We start from the raw sequence: 20395 nt of genomic DNA, 5'->3' as shown, positions 1-20395 counted from the left end.
GTAACTTTCTCCGACTTATTCCTTCCGAGGAGGGAGAACAGACAGTTAGGTAGTGGAGATGAGTCACGGAGTGAAAGGATTCCTGGCGCTGCTATTTGTCCTGCACTGGAGCTGCTGCTGGAATAAAGAGGGCAGCAGCGAGTCACGATCGGGTGGCATCGCAAGGGAGGGACTGAGCGTGCAGGTGACACACATTTGCTGGTCAGATATGGGTGACAGTTACTCTTAACTGCAAAATTATCCAAGTGTTTGTCTATAAAACATGAAAGCTGTTTTATTATTAGGATTTGTAGATTGTTGTGCTGTTAGGTTCAGGTATAGAAAGTGAATTTAAAGCTTCCTAGTGTACTTTCAAAGTGAATTGATTATTGCTCCAGCTCAGCAGCTGTGGAAATGAATGGAAGTTCTTTTAAGAACAAGACAGACTCCTTGGTTTGTTCCTATCGTTTCTGTCTGCAGGGCAGTTTCATTCCTGATGCTTGCTGGGTGATGTGACTGTCACAGGAAGACTGCAGCTCATTTGGTTTTAATGTTTCTCCTGTCCCAGTACAACCAGTTTGATGTGAGCAGCAACTCACTGGTGGAACTGAATGCTCTGAAATGGCAGAGAGGATCAAAAGGCTCATTTCTTGGTACCAGCTTTTGGTCAGCCAGAAAAACAAAACCAGACTGGTGGAGATTTTTGGATGCAGATGCTTTATAGCCCCTTTGGCTTCAGTCAGACCTACCAGAGAGACATGGATCTGTGAGCAATCAACTACTCATGTTCTTCTCTCTTCTGCACTTTGGGAGGGATCTCCCAACCCACTGCATCCCTATGGACTTTATTTAAAAAACACAGGGACATAGGTGCTTACATAGATACAAACACAAATGTATTCTCTAAAACATAAATGCTTTCTAATTATTTTTGAAAGCATTATCTCAAGGCTGGTAGTGACTTGAAGGTAGAGCATCTACTATTTTTTACTAATTCCTGTTTTTAAACACCTGTTTCTAGTGGGATTAGAATAGAGAAAGCCCAGAAAGACTTTAAGGTAAGTCCTGAACAGTTCCAAATGTAATTTATGATGTAACCTTATAGAGTCTAATGTCGCTTTACAGCTACAGAAGGCATCTGTACAAATGCAAGGCATTTCTTTACTAACAAAGAAACAGTTATTTGCAAATAACTATTGGGTTTTATTAGCTCTTCTCCCTTTTTCATGGCATGAACATTTTGCTAAAATAGTTTAAGGCAGGCTGAAGTTTTACCACAAGTATTTGTGATACTCTGTACAGTGCAATCTATCTCCACAGTAATGCCTAACAAAACACTTCGTTCCCTCTCCTGCTTGTTCCTGCTCATTCCTGTGCAAATCTCCTGATAAAAGCCTGGGTTTATCCGGGAAGGTACCAATATATAGATCTTTCACACCTAGCTAAATAATTTTTCAGATGGCAGCTTTAAAAGCCTCTGGGCTTATCAGTGGAAAAAGTGCTTGGAAACAGAGATTTAATACTGAAATTAGTTCTATCAGCACCCGCACTCTTTTTTTTTCTATTTTTTTCTTTTTTTTTTTTTTGGCTGGGACATGTTCTCACAGAACTTCTAGCTGGATTATTTGTGTTAAACTTCCTGACTGAATTCCAAGCAAGTCATCTTTCCCCACAAAGCTGACCTTTAGTATGAGGCCAGTATAATTTTAATTTGTTTCAAGTTCCCTTATAAACAAGAGAAGAAGAATCCATATCACTCTACAACCTGGTTAGCTGGTTGTGTGGCAGAATATTTTCAAATTCTAAGGTGAAAAGCCCCCAGTAAAGTTGGGTATTTCAAACTGGCATTCAAATGGCATGCATCCAGAGTGGGGTTAGCTCTACCATCTTCCAGGCAACTAGTCTAGAAGCTATGGAAAAACACAGGCTTCACAGAAAGGTTTAACCAACTAACCCGATTTTGATCAGGATATGCCCTAGTGGCTGGGCATATTCCAGATTTCTGCTGCCTGTTTCTGGCTTTGGTGAGGCAGACATGATGACTGGGGCTGCAGTTTGCTGGCTATATCAGGGGCCAGTGCTGCCCCAGTCTCCTGCTGGCACGAGCATCTGTTTCCCCATGCAGTGAACAGTACCCAGGTAATGGATCTGGCTGAATGCAAAACCTTTTCCCCAGTCTTCTTCTCTTTGCTGGAAGAGTTTTAACCCAGATTGGCTCCCTGATCTGTTCCACTGCATAGCTGCACGACTGCCTGTGCCACCCCACCCGAGCAGGTGATTGTAGAACAAGTGACTTGGAAGGAGCATGCTGTGCTTCCATTTTATAGCCATGATCAGCTATGAGGACAGGGAGCCTTGGTCCTATCATGGCAAGGAATTGCTGTGGAATTTTGTCTGAAGAAAATCTTGGTAGTTCCCTGATAGGAAGAGTACAGAATGTTTGGTGAGACCGAGTTGGGAGAGCCAGCAGTGTGGTGGGCAGCTTGGGCCCCCTTGAGAATAAGCAGATCTGCTTGCTACTTATCCTAACCCAGAGTACTGAGGAGATGTGCCACAGATAACAGAAGCCACAGTCGTTTCATTTGTGGGATGTCTTTCCTTGTCTCTGTTGAAATAAAAGCATGTTTCCTGTGTGCAGCTTATCAGCCATTTTGTTCTCAGACTTGCTGCTGTCCATAACTGGAAGTGCAATCATGACTTTTGCAGAGATTTGGCTTTTGCTCCTCCTCGCTGGACACTTGGTCTCAACTGCACTTGTGGGACAGCAGAGGACAGTCCCAGATGTGGGGAAGGGATTTTTTTTCCAGCACTAGGTGGCTATATGGCATTCTGCAGAGTCCTGTACACAAGTATTTTAAAAGCTGGGAAGTGAGCCATTCTCAAATGGAAAGGCTTCTGTGTTTTCACACCTCTACTTCAGTATCATTTTTTGAAAGTTAAGAAATCAAGGAATGAAGGCATTTGAATTGTATAAGCTTGTCACTGGCTGCAGACTCTTATCTGTGTGGAGCTGAGGTAGGCATGCAGCCCACCACAGAAGTGATGCTGGTGACTGGGCTGTGACTGGTGCAGCTGTGTGGCATTGCTGCTTTTTGCTTATGAACCTTAAAAGGAGAGCCTGCATGTGTATCTGGTCCAGATCTCTCCAAATGCTCCTGCTCCTTGGAGGCCACATGGTGCTTCCCATGGGACACAAGGATGGTCAGGAGCGGGGTGTCCACCTTGCCAGGGGACACAGGGCAGGGGTCTGTCCCCAACCTCTGGTATCCTCAAGTGTCCTGAGGGGTGGGGAGTTGCACCAAGCTTTGCTTGTTGGACCAAGAGCTTTGAGAGCATTAAGTTGTCCCAACACCTGGCTGTGCCCCCAGGCTGAGTGGCTTTGCCAAGGCCAACACATTCCCCAGGAGCTGTGCTCAGCTGCTGTTTTTTCATGAAACGCAGCCCTGAGAAGCAATTTGTCCAAATGAAAGACAGGCAGGTGTTTTCCTTTGGTACTGTCTTCTCTCCTTGCTCTTTTCTCTCCTTGCTCTTTTCTCTGCCATGCTCTGATCTCTGCACGTTTCCCTGCCCATGCCCTTCCCCTCTCATTAGCAAAGAACAAGAACTAGGTTTTGGCTTAAACAGGAATATAAAATCCCAGTGTAGTGATTTGTGGAATCCTACATGCATAAAGGCTGATGCAGCAGGGGTTTGACAATGCTCAGTGGTGCCTCTGGTGATTTCTTCGCAGTGAACAGCAGTGAAAAGCCTTTCACAACTGGAATCCTTTATGTGTTTGAGCGTCACCTTCTGAATATTTTATTGTGATTGAAGCTACAGTAATTTTCTTCTTTTCCAGAGCTCTCTGGGGTGAAATTTGTGCAACTCCACACCAAAAAAAATGTGACAATAGAGAACATTTATTTTGCATTTCCATGGTGGCACATCCAGTGTGATGATACATATATTTAAGGAAAGAGGCCCAGATGAGGATTGAAGATCTTGGGATGTTCCAAGCTGCTGTAAATGCATAAGGTGAGACATCTAATGAATTAGCAGGTCTGCTGAAATTATTTATTAGGCCACTAAGTCTAGGGGCACAATAATACATTAAGTCTCCATTGTGCTGGGTACTGTATGTGGGTAGCAAAAGGCTGGTTTAGGCCCCCAGATGTTTTTTGTAACTCTGCTGAAATTCTTAAATGATGTCACTTTGCAGCCTTGTTTCATGCTTGTTTTCTCTGAATGGTTTTGAATGAAGATCCCCAGGACATAAGAGTAATGTGCAGGAGTATTTGTCCCCAGGATTTTGCACAGTTGATCAGACGTGAAAAGGAGACGCTGCAGTGACTCATCTGACCTTGTAGACCCAAGAGTGCCGACAGTGGTCTCTGCTAAGGTCCCCATCACAAGAATGCAAAGCATTCCAGAAGCTTTCGTCAACAATTCTAGATAGCAGCCAGCAATTTTCTCACCAATGTTACATAAAATGGACAGAGAAAGCAAAAGGCTAATTGAGTAAATTATTGCAAACTGCTTATGGAATCTCTTTAATTTATACCTAGCAATGTAAACCCACTGCAGGAGTGGTACTGCTAAGGATGGCTGTGATAGATTTTTTTTTTTAATTTTATATTATTCATTTTTAATAAGGGGAGCTTTCAGTTCTAGATATAAAAATTCTTCCTATAGCAGAACTTGTTTTTATTATATATTTATTTATTATTATTTTTATTACATTAGGCCAAGATTTTGGAAATACTGAAAGATTTACTGGTGTTTACTTGTAAACTTGTAGAATTGCAAGACTGTCTTCCTTGTAACTAAAAAGAGGGTTTTTTTCCCCTCAGAAACTTACTGTCCAAATTTAAGTGGGATAGATAGATACAGGTTGTAGCCATAGCATGTTACCATCTCGAACTGGCAAAATTCCTTTAACCATAACAACAGATGAAGGTATTAGGGAGGGATTTAAAGGAGGACAATGAGGTAAAACCTTTGCAGTTCTTTCTAAATGCCAATCCTCTATAATCAGGAAGGGCTTTTTGGGAGCAAGCCCTTGAGCAGAAGCAGGCAGTGGGAGAGGGCACCCTGGAAGCTGGGCTGGGCCAGCACTGCTCACAGGGTGCTGGGAGCTGCCAGCTCCTGCCAGGGAGCACCAGCCAGCCCTGGGGCAGAACCTCTGTGCTGCCTTACCCAGCCCCAAGCACTCACATACATCCAACTAATGCTTTGGAATATCCTTAGTGGAGAAGCTGGGATACTGTTTGGGGGTTTGATTTGCATTTGGTTTTTTTGTTTTGTTTTGGTTTTGGTTTTTTGTTTGGTTTTTTTTTGTTTGTTTTTGTTTGTTTTGTTTTGGCTGTTTTTGTTTTTGTGGGTTTTTTTTTGGTGGTGGTGGTGCGGGTTTTTAGTGGGTTTTTTGTTTGTTTGGTTGGTTGGTTTTGGGTTGTTTGGGTTTTTGTTTTGGGTGGAGGGAAGTCAGTTTGTTTCAGTGTCTAATTTTACATTGGAAGCAAGCTCCCTTGTTTGCCCTCTGAAGGCAGAGCTGAGCCTGATGTGTCTGGGGAGGGGAGGCAGCGGTGCTGGCCGGAAGTGGCCTGCCAGGACTGCTCTGGGATTTGTTTTCTTTTGATTATGGGAAAGTAACCCGAGATATTTCTGTGCATACACAGCATTCTTAATGACTGACAAATCTGTTGTCAAGTAGGTGCAAGGGGCAGATGCCATCTTGAAAGACTACACAAATAGGTTTGAATCAAACTTAAAAACCCAAACAAGTTTATTTTTAGTGACTTCCAGAAACTTCTACTATCAGAAAATGAAAAAAGAAAAAAATTGAGATACTACACAGCTAAACCTGGCCTTGCTGCAGCGGGGCTTAGTGGAGCTCACTGCAGTTCAGAGCAGGGGGGACACCCCAGGGTGTCCCAGCCAACCACTGCTGATCTCCTCAGGCAGGAACACAGCAGAGCTGTGGGGTTCCTTACACGGCATGGGGGGCTCGATGAGTTCCTGAGCTGGCCCTCAGCTTCCAGCCATTTCAGCACAGGAGGAGAGGAGCTGGAGGAGCCATTCTTGCCTTTCTAGTGCTCACTTTGGTAGCTGGCTCTGCTGGGCACATCAGGAAGCACTGGGGAGGACAGAGGATGTTCCTCAAGGGTATCTGCTCTGAAATAACTTTGGTATTTCTGCTGGAAGAGGCCCTCTGGTGACATTCCCATGTCCTTCAACATTGGTGCACTTGGCACCAAGAAGGAGGCTGAGCAATGACCAGCTGCTCTTCAGTCCAGCCCAGGGTCATCTCTGGCTCACCCATTTTTGTCCACCTTGACTTTAGTTCTACATGCTGCTTTCTTCTTCCACCTGAGACCCGACACAGCAAACCCCAGGAGGGCTCATCTTGCTGTGCTTGCAGACCCGTGCTTTGCTGGGGGTGGCTGTGGGGCAGCACCCAGAAGCACCTCCCACAGCAGCACCGCAGCCTGGTCCCCATCTTTGGCCATGGCCTGGCCCAGAGGGCACTGCCTCTGCTGCCTGTCCTTGGGTGTGGATCTGCAGCTCAGACAGGGAGAATTTCCTCCTGGTAAAACAGCAGAGCTGGTACACTTCAGCTGGAGAGGGAGTAAGGAGTAAATACTGTCACACAGTGAGAGGAAATGTGCTTATGTACATGTAAGTGGTGTTATCTGCCCCTGAGGACTAATATAGGGAAGCATGTAAAATGCTCTATAACCCTTTGTCAGTGAATCTGATGTGACCAGCTTCCCTCTGAAAGGAGAACTTTGTACACAACAAAGCCCTTCAGCCCACTTACACCTCCACATGTGGATTTTTAGTTGTATATATTGAGTACAGTATTTGCAGCGAGTTCATATGTGTGGGATTGGGGCTTTTTTGAGGTGGGAGGTGCTGTAAGGACAAAGAAAACCTCTGCTCTCTTCATGAGCAAGGGACACCATGCAGCGATAGTAAACGGCTGAGATTTTGGACAAAACACACAGACACTGCTCATGTACCACATCAGGAGAGCTCTGCTGCTCCTCACAACCAGGGGCAGCTGGCACAGCACACCCAGCCGGGCTGGCCTCGTGTCTCGGGCAGTGTTTCACTGCTGAGCCCTGCAGCAACCTCTGACAGTGCTGCTCTTTGGGGCTGCACGTTCAGACACAAGGCTGCAGCTGAAGATCCAGCCCAAGGAAAGCAGCAGCCTTCGGTACCTCCTCCTTTGTTCTCCCTGACTGTGCCTGCTAAGCCTGCAAGCAAATTCCTGCTGCAGGAGATCCTTGGACCCGGGTGCCAGTAAAGCCATAAAACTTTTGGGAAAAGTGATATGGAAACTACTGACTTCAGTGCAGCAGCTGCCTAACTTCACACTATCTTTTGGCTCATCAGCAAAGGAAAATATTTCACCTTTGAAGATATCGTGATTAATGCAGAAAAAAATCAGCTAAATTATACCCTGAAATCCATCATGCTTTATCAAAGCATTGTCTGGTGGCTGCCAGAGCCATTGGTTTAGCAGATTTTCTTCTGTATATTGCAGAATAAAATCAGAATTATAGAATGTAAGGGGTTGGAATAGGCCTTAAAGATCATCAAGTCCCAACCCCCTGCCATGTGCAGGGACATGTCCCACTACATCAGGTTGCTCAAGGCCTTATCCAAGAAATATTAAAGGAAAACTTTGTCTTGCTCCACCTTCCTTCTTTTCTGATTGTTTGGATTGCACGTTTTTTAAGGACTTCTTCTTTTCAGGGGCATTCATGGACTCTTCTATACAGATATTTTTTATTAATTTTTCCCCATGCTGATGTGGCTTCTGGAAAATGATGGGTCAGTTATATATTAACTGGCAGTACATTTACTAATTTTAAAAATAGGGTTTTCTGGCTTTAAAAAATAAGTTTTTATCTAGAGATTTGAAAATGTGCTGTGAGTAGGTGAGCAGCTAGCAGCAAGGAGAGTAAGTAATTAAAAAAAATGTTACAAATATTTTCTTTTAAATAGAGAATGAAATAACATTTATAGCCAAGTAAAGGCAGATCTAAATACAGTTGCATGTCTGTCACTTTTACCATTAACTGCAGTGTATTGGGGTGATAAAAGAACAAGCCAAATAAACTGAAGCTGTAGCATTTATGGGTGAGGAATGTAAGTAGCAAATGAATTATTCCACAAAATAAGACATCACTAGAAGCAATAGAATGTGTCTAAAGTGACCATAATATTTGTTGGACCAAGACTTGCCATTTTTGCAGAAGGATTCTCGTGTGACAGCGACATTGTGCTGAGAGCCTCAGCCTTGTGCCCAGCTTCATCTTCTCCCTTGCTGGGAAATGCCCTGATAAGGAATGAAAAGGAAATGGTGCAGAAAGCTGTGATGTTTTTCTTCCCCCTATTCTTTTTCTGACATAGGAAGAAGTGAGAAAAAGGATGAACTCCCAGGTGAGCCAGGGAGAGCTGTGTGTGGAGGAGTAGCATCACCATCCTTTTGGGAGACAGGCAGCAATGCCTGATTCAGGACACCAGCCCCTTTCTTTGCCTCACCGAAGAAGCTCTGTGAGAAAAAATTTTGGGGAGCCATGTCCACTGATACAGGTAAGTGCAGTTAAACTTGTGGCTTGCAGGTACTGCAGATAACTCTTGTTATTCTCTCCTTGGCATTGCACTCTGCCATTTTAATTCTCTGCCCTACTCTGTTGTCTATCCATCCATAGTGTGAGAGCTTTGAAAACTTCAGATCCAGACACTGAGGTGAGACCAGAGACCTCCAATACCTGACCCTCACAGAGCAGAAGTTATCACTGCTTCTTTTCCCTCCGACATTCTTGTTGCATTTGACTCACAAAGTTTTCAGCTGCAAACCTGACATGGTAAAAGCCACATCTTGATGCAGGGATTTCCTGTCCTGCCCCGACGCCCTCGAGGACTGTCGGGCAGCAGGACCCAGCGCAGTGCCAGGGTCAGCAGTGCCAGCCCTGCTGGCACCGTTTGGGAACTGTGCATGTCACCATTCCCCTGCTGGAGGCACTCAGGGTGTCTCTCTGGCTTTCATTTGCCTCGCTAGAGCAGCCAGTAATTAACTGATCAGTTTGCTTTAACATTCCTGCAATAGTTTAAAAGTGCCAAATTTTTAATGAACATGGGTTTTTTGGATAGTCCACTTAACCGCTTGAATTACTGTGACTAACCAAAGCAGACCTTGTTCTCCAAGGCAATGGCTTCCCAGACATGTACATACAAATGAGAGGGTTTGAGGATTTCTTTTTTCAGCTGTGATGCAAACCTTCAAGAATTTGAGAATGTGTTGCTGGATAGATACTTTATCACTTCTGGCAAACCAGATCTCCTCATGGTTTCTTACTTTTTGAACAGTTTTTCAGTTTGTCCTTTTATGCTCTTCGTGTGAGCACAGTGATTTATGCTCTTTAATGTCTTCAGATGGCACAGGGATGGTGCGGGTACTTCAGACAGGAGATTGTTCTTAAACAACATGGGAACTTGGGTTTATTGTCTCAAAATGTAAAGAGATGCTGGGAATTGTATCAAGCTCTATTATAGGATCTCAAATGAATTTTGAACAGGAAAAAAATATTTTTGTGTCTTCTGGAGTTTTATCAGAAGTTGTAGTGAACCCCATAGCTTTTAAAATATATAAATCAGCTGCTGATGAGCCCAGTAGTGGTGGCTGAGGAGTGACCTGCAATTTATTCTGGAAACCAATGCCCTCTGTTTAGAGGGTGACATTTTCATGTTCAACTTAGACACCCAGTGAAGACTGATGTCTCCTACTCCATGTCTGGTAGCTCTGACTCACTATTTCCAGATGTTGCTTAGTAGTTCCTCCTTCAAATTTTCTTATTTGCAGGTTGCCCCAAGAATGAGGCTGGTTGCACCAACTGGGATCATAGTTTTAGCAAATTCAGCTAAATCAAATGATGACATCAAGTTGGGTGGGAGTGTTGACCTACTGGAGAGTAGGGATCAGGACAGGCTGAGGCCATCAGTGTGAGGGCCAACAAGGTAAAATGCTGGGTCCTGTCCTTGGGTGACAGTCACCCCCTGCAGAGCAACAGGCTGTGGCAGAGGGACAGAGGCAAAGGGCCTGGGGGTGCTGGTGACAGTGGCTGAACATGAGCCCAGGAGCATCCAGGGGGTATCAGGACCAGGGCAGTGACTGTCACCCTGTACTTGGCACTGCTGAGACCACACCCTGAGTGCTGTGTTCAGCTGTGGGGCCCTAACTACAGGAAAGACCTGGAAGGGAAAGGAACAGAGCTGGGGAAGGAGCTGGAGCACCAGGAGTGGCTGAGGGAGCTGGGAAGGGGCTCAGCCTGGAGAAAAGGAGGCTCAGGGGGGAATCTTCTGGCTCTGCCAACTCCTGCCAGGAGGGAACAGCCGGGGGGTTGGTCTCTGCTCCCAGGGAACAGGGACAGGACAAGAGGAAATGGCCTCAATTGTGCCAAATAAGACAGCCACACCAGCCTAGTTCACATATTCCTAACAGTTTCCACAACTAGCCACATGTCTCTGGCTCAGTCCTGGGATGACCTGGCAGAATCCTGGCTCTGTGCAGCAGCTGCAAGAGGAGGGCTGCAGCCCTGGAGGTGGCTGGTAAGGTGGAAGAGTAGGGCTGGCAAAGCCCTCCCAAATTATCTGCACACCAGGTTTAGCAGCCATGGGATTCAAGGGTGTCAGAACACACAGGCTGTGGGCTGACTGCCATGCCAGGGCCCCAGCACAGTGCAGCCTTTGGTGGTGCTCCCCAGGAGCCAGGGCTTGACTCACATCCACCCTGCCATGAACCAATGTTCATTTTTCCAGTATGTGCTTTCTGCATGGGGGCCCACATGGAACAGTTAAGATTTTTAAGTACTCTGTTCTTTTCAGTCTGTTGATTATGAGTTGGTGTAAATTCTTGCTGCATTAAGATGTCCTAGATTTTTATTAAGTACATTTGTGTCATCCATGTAGTAAGGCCCTGCTAAAATGCTTTGGGTTGGCTAGTCTTTGTGCCTTTTATTTTTTTTTTTTCTTCAAGGAGGGCATGGATTGCTCATTTTGAATGAATTTTTGAAAATAATGAGTGAGAAAATAGCATGTATGTGAAGACCCTGCAGAAGTATGGTACATCTGTTTCAAAGCACCAAAGTGCAGACTGTGTCCCTAAAACAATTGTGGCATCTGTAACTCTTTCCATTCTGACTGCGCAGAAGAAAAATTTGCCAAAATAGCCATAGTGGGAAAACCCCCAGGAAGTTTCTTTTCCAGCTGTGAAGTCATTTGGGCTTTGCCAAGCCAGGGTGGCAGAGCTGCAGAGGCCCCTCTGATGGGAGGGTGGCTGCACACCCAAAGAGCAGCCTGTGAGTGTTTGATGTCTGCCCCTCACTGCAGGGAAGAACATTCACCAGGAAAGCAGACTGCCCAGCCTGATGGAAACGAAGGACACTGACCATGAGGAAACAAGGAAGGGAATGGCTGTTGTCCTCTCTCCCCTGGCCAGCTGGAGACAAGAGACCAGTGCACCTTCTGCCCACCAACAGACACAGCTGCTGCTGAGGACCACGGGGTGAGGAAGGTAAATGTGACCAAGCCTCCCATCTATGCCATGAAACTGGAGACAGGAACATGGCTAAAAGCTTCAGAAAAGCAAAATAGATAAACATGCATCTCTTCGATCCTATCAGAGCTCTGGCCACAGTTTCTGGATTACTGTCACTAAGCAAGAATATAGAGAAAATTCCCCGAACCAAGGCCTAAGTGCTTCAAGCTAAGTTCATAGCCCAGGCAAATATTTCTCTTGTAGAACACTCCAAAAAATAATGAGGGTTTTGAAAAGGAAGTGTTCCTCAATACTGACTGTCCGACATCTGAACTAGCCAGACTGGTTAAAGCTTAATTAAAAAGTGCCAGAGTGACTAAATTCTTTTCTAAGTGCAGCTGCAGAACGTTAGCTGTGGGCATATTTTAGACCTTAATTAATAACACTTGCACTGGAGGACCAAAATCTTTCATGAATGCAGATGCAATCAATTAATATCAGTTAGGCATTTCTGTAGGCAATACAAGGGTTCCTGAAAATTGTTTTAATGCCTACCTAGATTAAATAAAAATAAAATACTTACATGCAACAGGCTACAAAACCAGAGATAACTACAAAATGTCTTTATTGAAAAAAGCAGATTATAGCATCTAAGGTTAAATGAAACTTCTGACTTTAATATTAAATAACTTAAGATGATAGCAAGTAGCTTCTTCTTTAGATAAATAAATCTACATTTCCCAATCTTTTTTCTTTAACAATCAAGGGAATCAAACACTGAAACACAAAACCACAAGTAATTCTAAAGACTAAAAGACAGAAGCACATTGAAAGGTTTTACAAGGATATATATACAAAAATAGTTAACTAATGTATATTTTCAGCATGTAAACTAGTTACATGATATACAAACTGGGAATTCATATATTTCCTACAAAATAAAAATCAACGTTGGTCCAAGTTCTTGGAAGAAAACTATATTCTTTTAAAGAAAATGAAAATATTTCTCAAATGAAAACTTAATTTAAGTCAAATTATATACTCTAGTTACGGCATTTGTTACAGGATGAATCACAAACTTTTAAACTTTTCTTGAAACACAAGAAAGCAGCTTTTGTTTCCTTTAGAGCTTTGGTTTACTTTACTACTCTGGAATTTCTGGTCTTAAAGAGTTCCTCTAACCATGTTTTCCTTTTGAAGCTCCACCTTACAAAATATATACACACACGTCCACACAAGGAAAAGGAAAGAAACCCAAACAAACCGTCTCTGTAAGCTCAATTCTCTGAGTGCATTCTTTTGTTTTCAAATGATTATTTTGGTCCTTTCTTTGGAACACGCCCTCCCGTGGACAGGGACCCTGCACCGCCCACAGCAGCTTCTGCTGGAGGGGTTGGGAACATTCCTCTCCTCCATGGGAAGGGAAGGCCTGATGCAAATGAGAACAGGTTGTTCTGATGTAACTTCATGGAAATGCTCTGAAAGTACTGTAACGGCTTCTGAAGAAAAACTGCACCGTAAGGTGAACTTAGGAAGTTCTCATCTGTGTTGAACTGATTTAACACAAGAATATTTCGTAAGAAAATCATTAAAACAAGATTTCTCATTTACATAATTCCCCAGGCAGGAGGTAAAATGTGCAGAAACTGTCACTAGCACTAAGGAGTACAGCACATCATTATTTTAGGTTTGATTTTATTTTTCTCTTTGATTTGAAAAAACCCCAACCAAACCTGGCAAATCTCACTCAAGCCCCAGTTTTTATAGCAAATGCTGGAAAAGCAAAGCTGCACTTCCTAATACAGTAATGGAATGCATCTGTCTATAGAAAATACTAGAACAACAGCTGCTGCTTTCTGGTTTTAAACAAATTGCTTATTCTATTTTAATGTATTACCTTTCAGAATTTTTACCATGATGACACTTAACAGATCAGAACTGCACAGAACTACAAGAGACTGAAAAATCAGCATGTCAAATGAAATTAAATATTATTCTGTTCTACAGGATGATAGTTTCAGAAAAAAAGAAAAAACCATGAAGAAGTGGTGTGGTATGTACATGTTTGAAAATGTGCTGGCCCTTGGAAAGTATTTTGGAAACTTAAACCTACCCCTGATGGAGGCAAAGTGTTCAGGAAGGTGCTGGCAGAGAACTGGGCTGAATGCCAACGTAAGTCACCTCCAACTCTGTCCACTGTCAGTGTGAAGGTTTTGCTACTCTACTGGTAGGGCAAAGCATTTTTCCAGTTCAGCAAGTAACTGTTATTTGTTCCCAGGAAAAGACCCAAACCTTCTCTATGTATTTTAATGATATCTTCTTAATCTGGGTCCCTTAATATATATTGTAAAGACATGCAAGTGAAAATGCCTCAAAGCTAAATGTGGTACAAAGCACGCTCTCGCAATGGAAAAAGGATTCCATTGCAGCTGGTGCTAAAAGTTTATCCTGAAGCTCTGGCACCTTCCATGTTTGTAGTATCTTGAAGGAATTGATCTAGTAATACAATCCAGTTTAAGACATTTTTTCTCCAACATTTGCTGGCACATGTAGTTCCACTTCCTCCTGAGGCTGGGCTGCTGACTATGGACACGGAGGAGTGTCTGCAAATGCAGAGGTGCATGGGCACTCCTGGCCTCTCATTTGCAGGCCAGGCCTCTTGGACCACAGTGCAGAAATGGGGCACTGACTACACTGTAGTTACTTCAAATCCTGGCATTTTCATTAAACATGTTAATTATAAACTGATATATATTAACTACAAAATTACTTTGCCCAGGAGCCTTCAGTAGGACAGGTTAATCTAGGCCAGTCTGGCAGAAGTTCAGAAAGCATCCCTTTTATTCCTTACTAACAGAAAAAATAGTTCTCAGGAATTTTTCCTGTTCCCCTTCCCCCCATCTTTCCTCATAAGGAAATTCCAGACTATCAGAAAGTTCTGTTAAGGGAGTTAATTATTCTACTTAGGAATTAGTGGCCATTGGATGCTCTTTGTGCTTTTCAAGAGCACCACAAATGGCTTTCAAAAAGTCAATGGAGCATAAGAAACTAAACTGCAATGGTGTTGCCAAATAAGTCATTCCATCATGCTGAATTTAACACGGGATCATTTCCGAATGGATCAGGCAGATTCTCAAGTGCTGAGAACTGGCATGGAAATGTCCCAATTTACACATGCCAAGAATCCAGTCTGGTATTTCTACTTCCCCTGGAGCTGAAGAATTTTATTTTATTGTAATGTTGAATACAGGTTGAAGACAGCAATGATAAATTGCAGCTTCAGGAAAGCTGGGTCAATTCTCACGAGAATGCAAGGAATTTTTTTGACATACAGATGTGTGATTTGCATGTAAAACATCAGCACATGGTAGAAAAAACACCAGAAAAAAAGATTCATCTAACTTCCTATATGGAAGACATATATTTCTCCCCAGAGGTCTGAGGGTACTGTAAAATCTTATGCAAAACATGAAAGTGTGTACATTCTATGTGCAGCTAACACTTGTAAACACTGATGTTTCATAGTCTGACTCTCTAAATTACTATTCCTGCCATACTGCACTTTGCTTTCCAATGAAGACAATCACCATAATCAGTTGAAAAGTATTCTCAAAAAGAACACAAAGCTGAAAAGGTAATACCAAACCACTGTGCCTCTCTTTAATAATGTCTCAACATACAATCATGAAGCAGTTGGTAACAAATGAAGTCTTGGATAAAACAAGCAGTATAAAGACAAGTGTACCTTTGCATAGAACCCTATTGAACAAAAAACAGGTTTGAAAGATGAATTCTTTAGTAAGTGCCAAATGGTCCAGTTGATAGGAATGCATTTTGAAGCCATGGCTACACAAACCAGCAATTACAGAGGGCTGCAACTGCTGACCCTGCATGTGCCAATCTTTTGGATACAATCCTCTGTACTGTGGGTTTTACAGCAGATGCTTGCCATGTTTCTTGAACAAGCTAAATAATTAGTCTTTGGATGACTGTGGGATCCTGTAGGATGGAGAACATGCCTGACACTTCTTCACAGAACACCCTTCTATAACCTTGCTGAAAATTGCCCTGGCTAAAACACCTGCTTGCTGCCTATTCCCTACTTCTGGAATCTAAGTATTCTCTAAGACCAGAATTCAACAAAACTAGCTAAAATGCTAGCATTTATCTTATCATGCTTGCTGCAATATGATAAGGTGCTAACTTTTGGAAAGTAATTCTACACTCCTTACTTGGGTGAAATCTCCACTGAAGGAAGAGAGTAGGGAGTGCAGAACAGCCCTTTGTACCATTGTTTTTAGAAATGCTGACATTTACAGCTACAGTTTAGTGTAATTGTTTGTTCAAGTAGACGGTGTCTCAGTGAAAATGTCTAGATAAAAGAATGCATATGTACAAGATCAGAAAAGGACCCCTCACCTCTGATTCAAAAATAAATAGCTGGTTTAGACGGTTATTACTGGAACCTCATCTTTAAAGGAACATGAAAGTAATTTTTAGATTTTTGTCTTCTCTTTCCAGTGGCTTATTGATCATGGAAATGTCTTTCAGAGTTCTGTGACATGCATGGGGTAGCTTGGAGGTGGATGTGATGGCAGTTTGATATTAAGGCGCCTGATGTGACAGCTGTGGCAGAGCAAGTGGCCCTCTAGGGGGTAACAACGATGGCCTTCCTCATCATTGAGCTGCAAGCCACAGTCCTAGAAGAAAGAGAGAAATCCCAGATCAGTGAGTGACTCAGGCAGGCCTCTCACAGCCCTGCTGCCCTGTCCTGCATGGCCCCAAGAGCTCCCTCCCTGCCTCCAAAGCCAGCAGCCTCCACAGCTCCTGGGAGCTGCACCCTGACCATCGCACACTGACATTACTGAAATCCAACAGCCTGTAGTAGTGCCCAGCCCTTTTTTTCCACCACTCTTTCCCATTCTGGTCTCTTCTCCATCTAGTAAATGGTGATGAAAATCAAAAACCTAAAAGCAGGCCTGGGGCTGATCCTGACAAATACAACCTGGAAGAGGCTTGAACCGAGCAGGAGCTGATTCTGCAGCAAGGCAGCAAGCCAGATGTGGGGGAGCATAAGCAGAGAATGAAAAGTGGGGAGAGGTGACATATCTTACTTCTGGAGCAGGTCTACACTTTCTCTAATTTGGAATTAAAAAAAATTAAAGACTTCAAGGCCAGTGGTCCATCTTTAATGGAAATGCTGGTACCTCTCAAAGTGACATGTAACTACAGAGAGAGACAGAGATAAACAGAAAAGCAGCTAACAGTGATCCTGCCTGGTGACTCTTATGTACACTGCAATAGAGACCATCTTGATTTCCAACTGCCATCACTGTAATTCTGAGGGCATTTAGAAATCATTGAAGTTTGGTACTCAGATTTAATGTTTAAAGTATGCTAAATATTTAGAAATTATTACTGTGATCAGTTCTGAGAAACCAGAGATTCTGAGTATTTATCTGTGCAATTAACAGAAAGAAAAAAAACCAAAACCAAACAGAAAAACCTGGATATATAGGTGGTTTTAGTACTGAAAACAAATGCAAAGCTTTTAACTAAACACAGAGTATAGTTTTTCAGCTTTCACAACTAAAGTTTAAATCCCCAAAGTTTACAATATTGAAATAAGACTGAAAATGGGTTTTAAAGTAAGCCTTAAAACTGAAATGTTAGAGAGGTCTTAATTAAAGTATCTGCCAAGGTAATTTCCTGTGTGTTGCTACATACTATAGAATGCCTTTTTAGCAATTTATACTATACAGACATAAAATTAGAATTTACCAATTTGATGCCCTACAGATGTGCCAAGTGTTCTTATCTTCTTCCCTCTCCAAAACGGAATTCCCTTTCTGCAAGGAGAAAGCCTGCCTTGTCAGTGGGTTGCAGTTTCAGAATGGGGCTCCAGTGATCTGCAAAAGGACTTGAACTCCTCCACAGAAGCCAAATGGTTGCACGTGAAAGAGGTGACACAGAAAAGCTGCAAAGTGTCCAATGTGACCACTGAGTGTGTGTGGCCACCAGGTGAGGGTGACAGCAGCAGCAGATGACAAGTGGCTGCCCAAGTCATGGCAGCCTTTGCTAAAATCTTCATGTGCCTACCTTGTGTACCTCAAAGTATTGGCACTCACTTTTCCAGCAGCATTTGAGGACAGCAGTGTGCAGAGAGCCTGCTTTGAGGGCTTCAGTCAGTAACCCACCCCTGCTGACACACAGCTAACTCCTGATTTCTGTACATAAATGCACTCTGCCTTTCTGAGCAGATGTGGAGGCAGCTTGATTTGCCTCAAATGGGAAGGAGAATGGGGAAATGAATAATGAAACAGAAGGGAAAATAAACCCCCAGTGGGACATTCCAGCATAAAGTCAATAGCCTGAGAGCAGGGGAGGGAGCTGTCATTTTAGGTGAAGCCTGCACAAAGCAATAGCTGGGAGAAGGAGGAGGGAAGTTCAGCTCTCAAAAATACTGTGATTTCCTGTGCTGATTTCTCTTGAAAAATTAATAGAAATGGATGGAGTATCAGGTATCTGTTGAAAGGAGACAGCTGAGTGGATGGGGCCTTCCTTACATTTAAGTACATAACATTTCAAGATGCCTTGAATTTTGTTATTTTCTCTTTCAGACAGAAGATTCTTCATAAAACCTTCATGCCTGAAGGCAGCATTGCTGTATTGTTGCCCCTGGTGCTAACAGGTAAGATCTGTGTGGATATTTGTGTGCTGTGTCAGCAAAAGGGAAGTTTTTGGTTGATCCCAACTTAGTGAGTTTGTTTCCCTTCTCATGTTCCTGGATGCAGGACTAAGGTTGAACTCAGGCCTCCCCTCTCAAGCAAGAGCACTAATTCCACAACTTGATCTGTGGCAACAGATGTTTAAATGTTCTGCACAATAAGAAACTACTCCCAAAAAGTGACAGAAAGTTAATGGTATCCTGGTCAATTTCCTATTAAAGAATCAATATTCATTCAGCATGGAGAAAACAGATCCCCTAGAAAGGCCTTCCAGTGAGATGCCTTCCCTGCACAGCCAATGTAAATTCAAGTCTCCTCAGATCAGAGCCCTACAGACTGTACCTAGAGATGAGGAAAAAGAGAATTGGCACCTACTGTTTGCTCACTCCCCATCCAGAAGTATTGAGAAAATTCAACCCAACAAACCAAGCCCAGCTTTGAAGCTGGGAAGTATATATTGGGAAAAAACCCCTCCTAAACTAATTTTGTACTGGCAATGACAGCACCACTTCTGGGCCAGGCAGCATTCACCAGGTTGTCTTCCTCCAGGAGCTGTGGGGCAGAGCCAGCTATGCAAGAGCCAGCAAGTGCAGCCTGTGGGGAGAGTCAGGGTCCCCCCAGGGGCTGAGCAGGTCCCCCCAACGCACAGCAGGTCCCCCCAAGGCACAGCAGGTCCCCCCAAGGCAGAGCAGGTCCCCCCAAGGCACAGCAGGTCCCCCAGGGCAGACCCTGCCTGGGGTGGGCAGAGCCCAGGGCTCACCTCGCAGTGGTAGCACTCCACGTGGTAGTCCTTGTCCATTGACACCACCCGGATGGTCTCCTCGGAGCCCTGGGGGGAGCAGAGAGAAAGTGACAGTGGTGTCCAAGAAGGGTTTTTTCAGCCTTCACGCAGTGCCCAGCTGGTTGCTTTGGAGAGCTGTTTTCCTGGGGGAATCCCCTCTGCCCCCATGCAGAGTTCTGTGACCACTGAAGGTCTTGACCCTGGGACATGGCACTACACCACTCCTTAGCTGTCTAGCACCAGTCTGGGTGTCTGGCACATCTAAGTTGCAGAGGTCATTTGGGAAGTGTAGTCAAAACTTCATCCTCAAGGAACAAATCAGTCTTGAAATAAGGAATCTTCTAAAGGCACCCAGAATCTGAACAAATTACCAGTCAAAAATCTGCTCACTGGGTAACTATTCCTTGTATACATCCTGCTCTGATTTCCAGGACTTGCATTCCTCTCAAACCATGCACATGTCACTGTATGTCCCCATGGGGACTGACATACCAGTCTGGCAGGTAATTATGTGCACAGGCTAAACCTCAGCATGAGGGTGGGTGCAGCAGAGTTGTGCAATTCCTGGCTGAGCCTCAGGCCCTGCAGAGCAGCCCATACCCTTCTTGTAACCTCACAGGCTCTTTTCTTGATCCACTCTGAAGACAGAGCTCATTAAATTGGTTGCTTTGCATTGTTTCCAGTTCCAGGTGTGGTTGGAGCACCAGATATGATGTGGACTATGTCTGAGAGAAGTTGTGGGCAAGTCAGCACTTGCACTGCCAGACTTGAACTAACCTAAGAAATCTCCCAGGGAAAGAATATGGAGTGTGTCCTGCTAGTTGTCAGGTGAGTCAGCACTATGACTGCCTTTTATTTCTTTTTCTTTCTTTCTTGAAAAGAAAAAAGAATTATTTTTCAGACCCAAATTCAATGACACTTACATAGAGATTTTCTTCTCACAACCCATCAAGACAAGCAATTCTGGTTCAGCCTTTATAGGTTTTTTTGGTTATGTAAGACTTGGCCAATTAACAGAAATACTAATGACAAATGAGAGTAATGTGCAGAGTGATGGAGGTGGGCATATGAGAGGCTCTAGCATCAGGCTTCACTGGAGCACAGCAGCTCTCAGGAGGGAAGCTCTGATGCTGTAAACATGACCAGAGGAAAAGCAGGGAGATGCTGAGGCCTTTGCTTACAAATGAGCTGGTCAGTGACCTCAGCAAAGGCAACTCAGAGGGTCCTGCACCCACCAGAGCACCAAGGAGCCCACTCTGGGCTAATAACACTGTCAGCACAGGCTGAGTTTGCAGGCAGGTTTCACCTGGTTCCACTTCTGTTGTTGCCTTTACAACCCCTTTAAAAACTTTCAGTTTTTGCCACCTCAGGACAACAGACCAT

The 20395-nt window shown here is 43.8% G+C and overlaps 1 protein-coding gene across 2 annotated transcripts in view; it reads right to left on the bottom strand.

Moving 5' to 3' along the window:
* Positions 1–14034: 14034 nt before the first annotated feature.
* WTIP (WT1 interacting protein) overlaps positions 14035–20395 on the bottom strand; it is an 82282-nt gene continuing 75921 nt past the window's right edge. For both annotated transcript variants that reach the window (XM_021536706.3, XM_077786258.1), the window contains 2 exons: positions 18992–19060; positions 14035–16203 (listed from right to left, as the gene is read on the bottom strand). In XM_021536706.3, the coding sequence (XP_021392381.2) occupies positions 16051–16203; positions 18992–19060 (222 nt within the window). In that variant the 3' untranslated portion in view covers positions 14035–16050. The remainder of the gene's footprint in view (positions 16204–18991; positions 19061–20395) is intronic.

The sequence above is a fragment of the Lonchura striata genome, chromosome 13, assembly GCF_046129695.1.
Source record: "Lonchura striata isolate bLonStr1 chromosome 13, bLonStr1.mat, whole genome shotgun sequence".
Classification (NCBI taxonomy): domain Eukaryota; kingdom Metazoa; phylum Chordata; class Aves; order Passeriformes; family Estrildidae; genus Lonchura; species Lonchura striata.
This window is presented reverse-complemented; position numbering and strand designations above follow the sequence as displayed.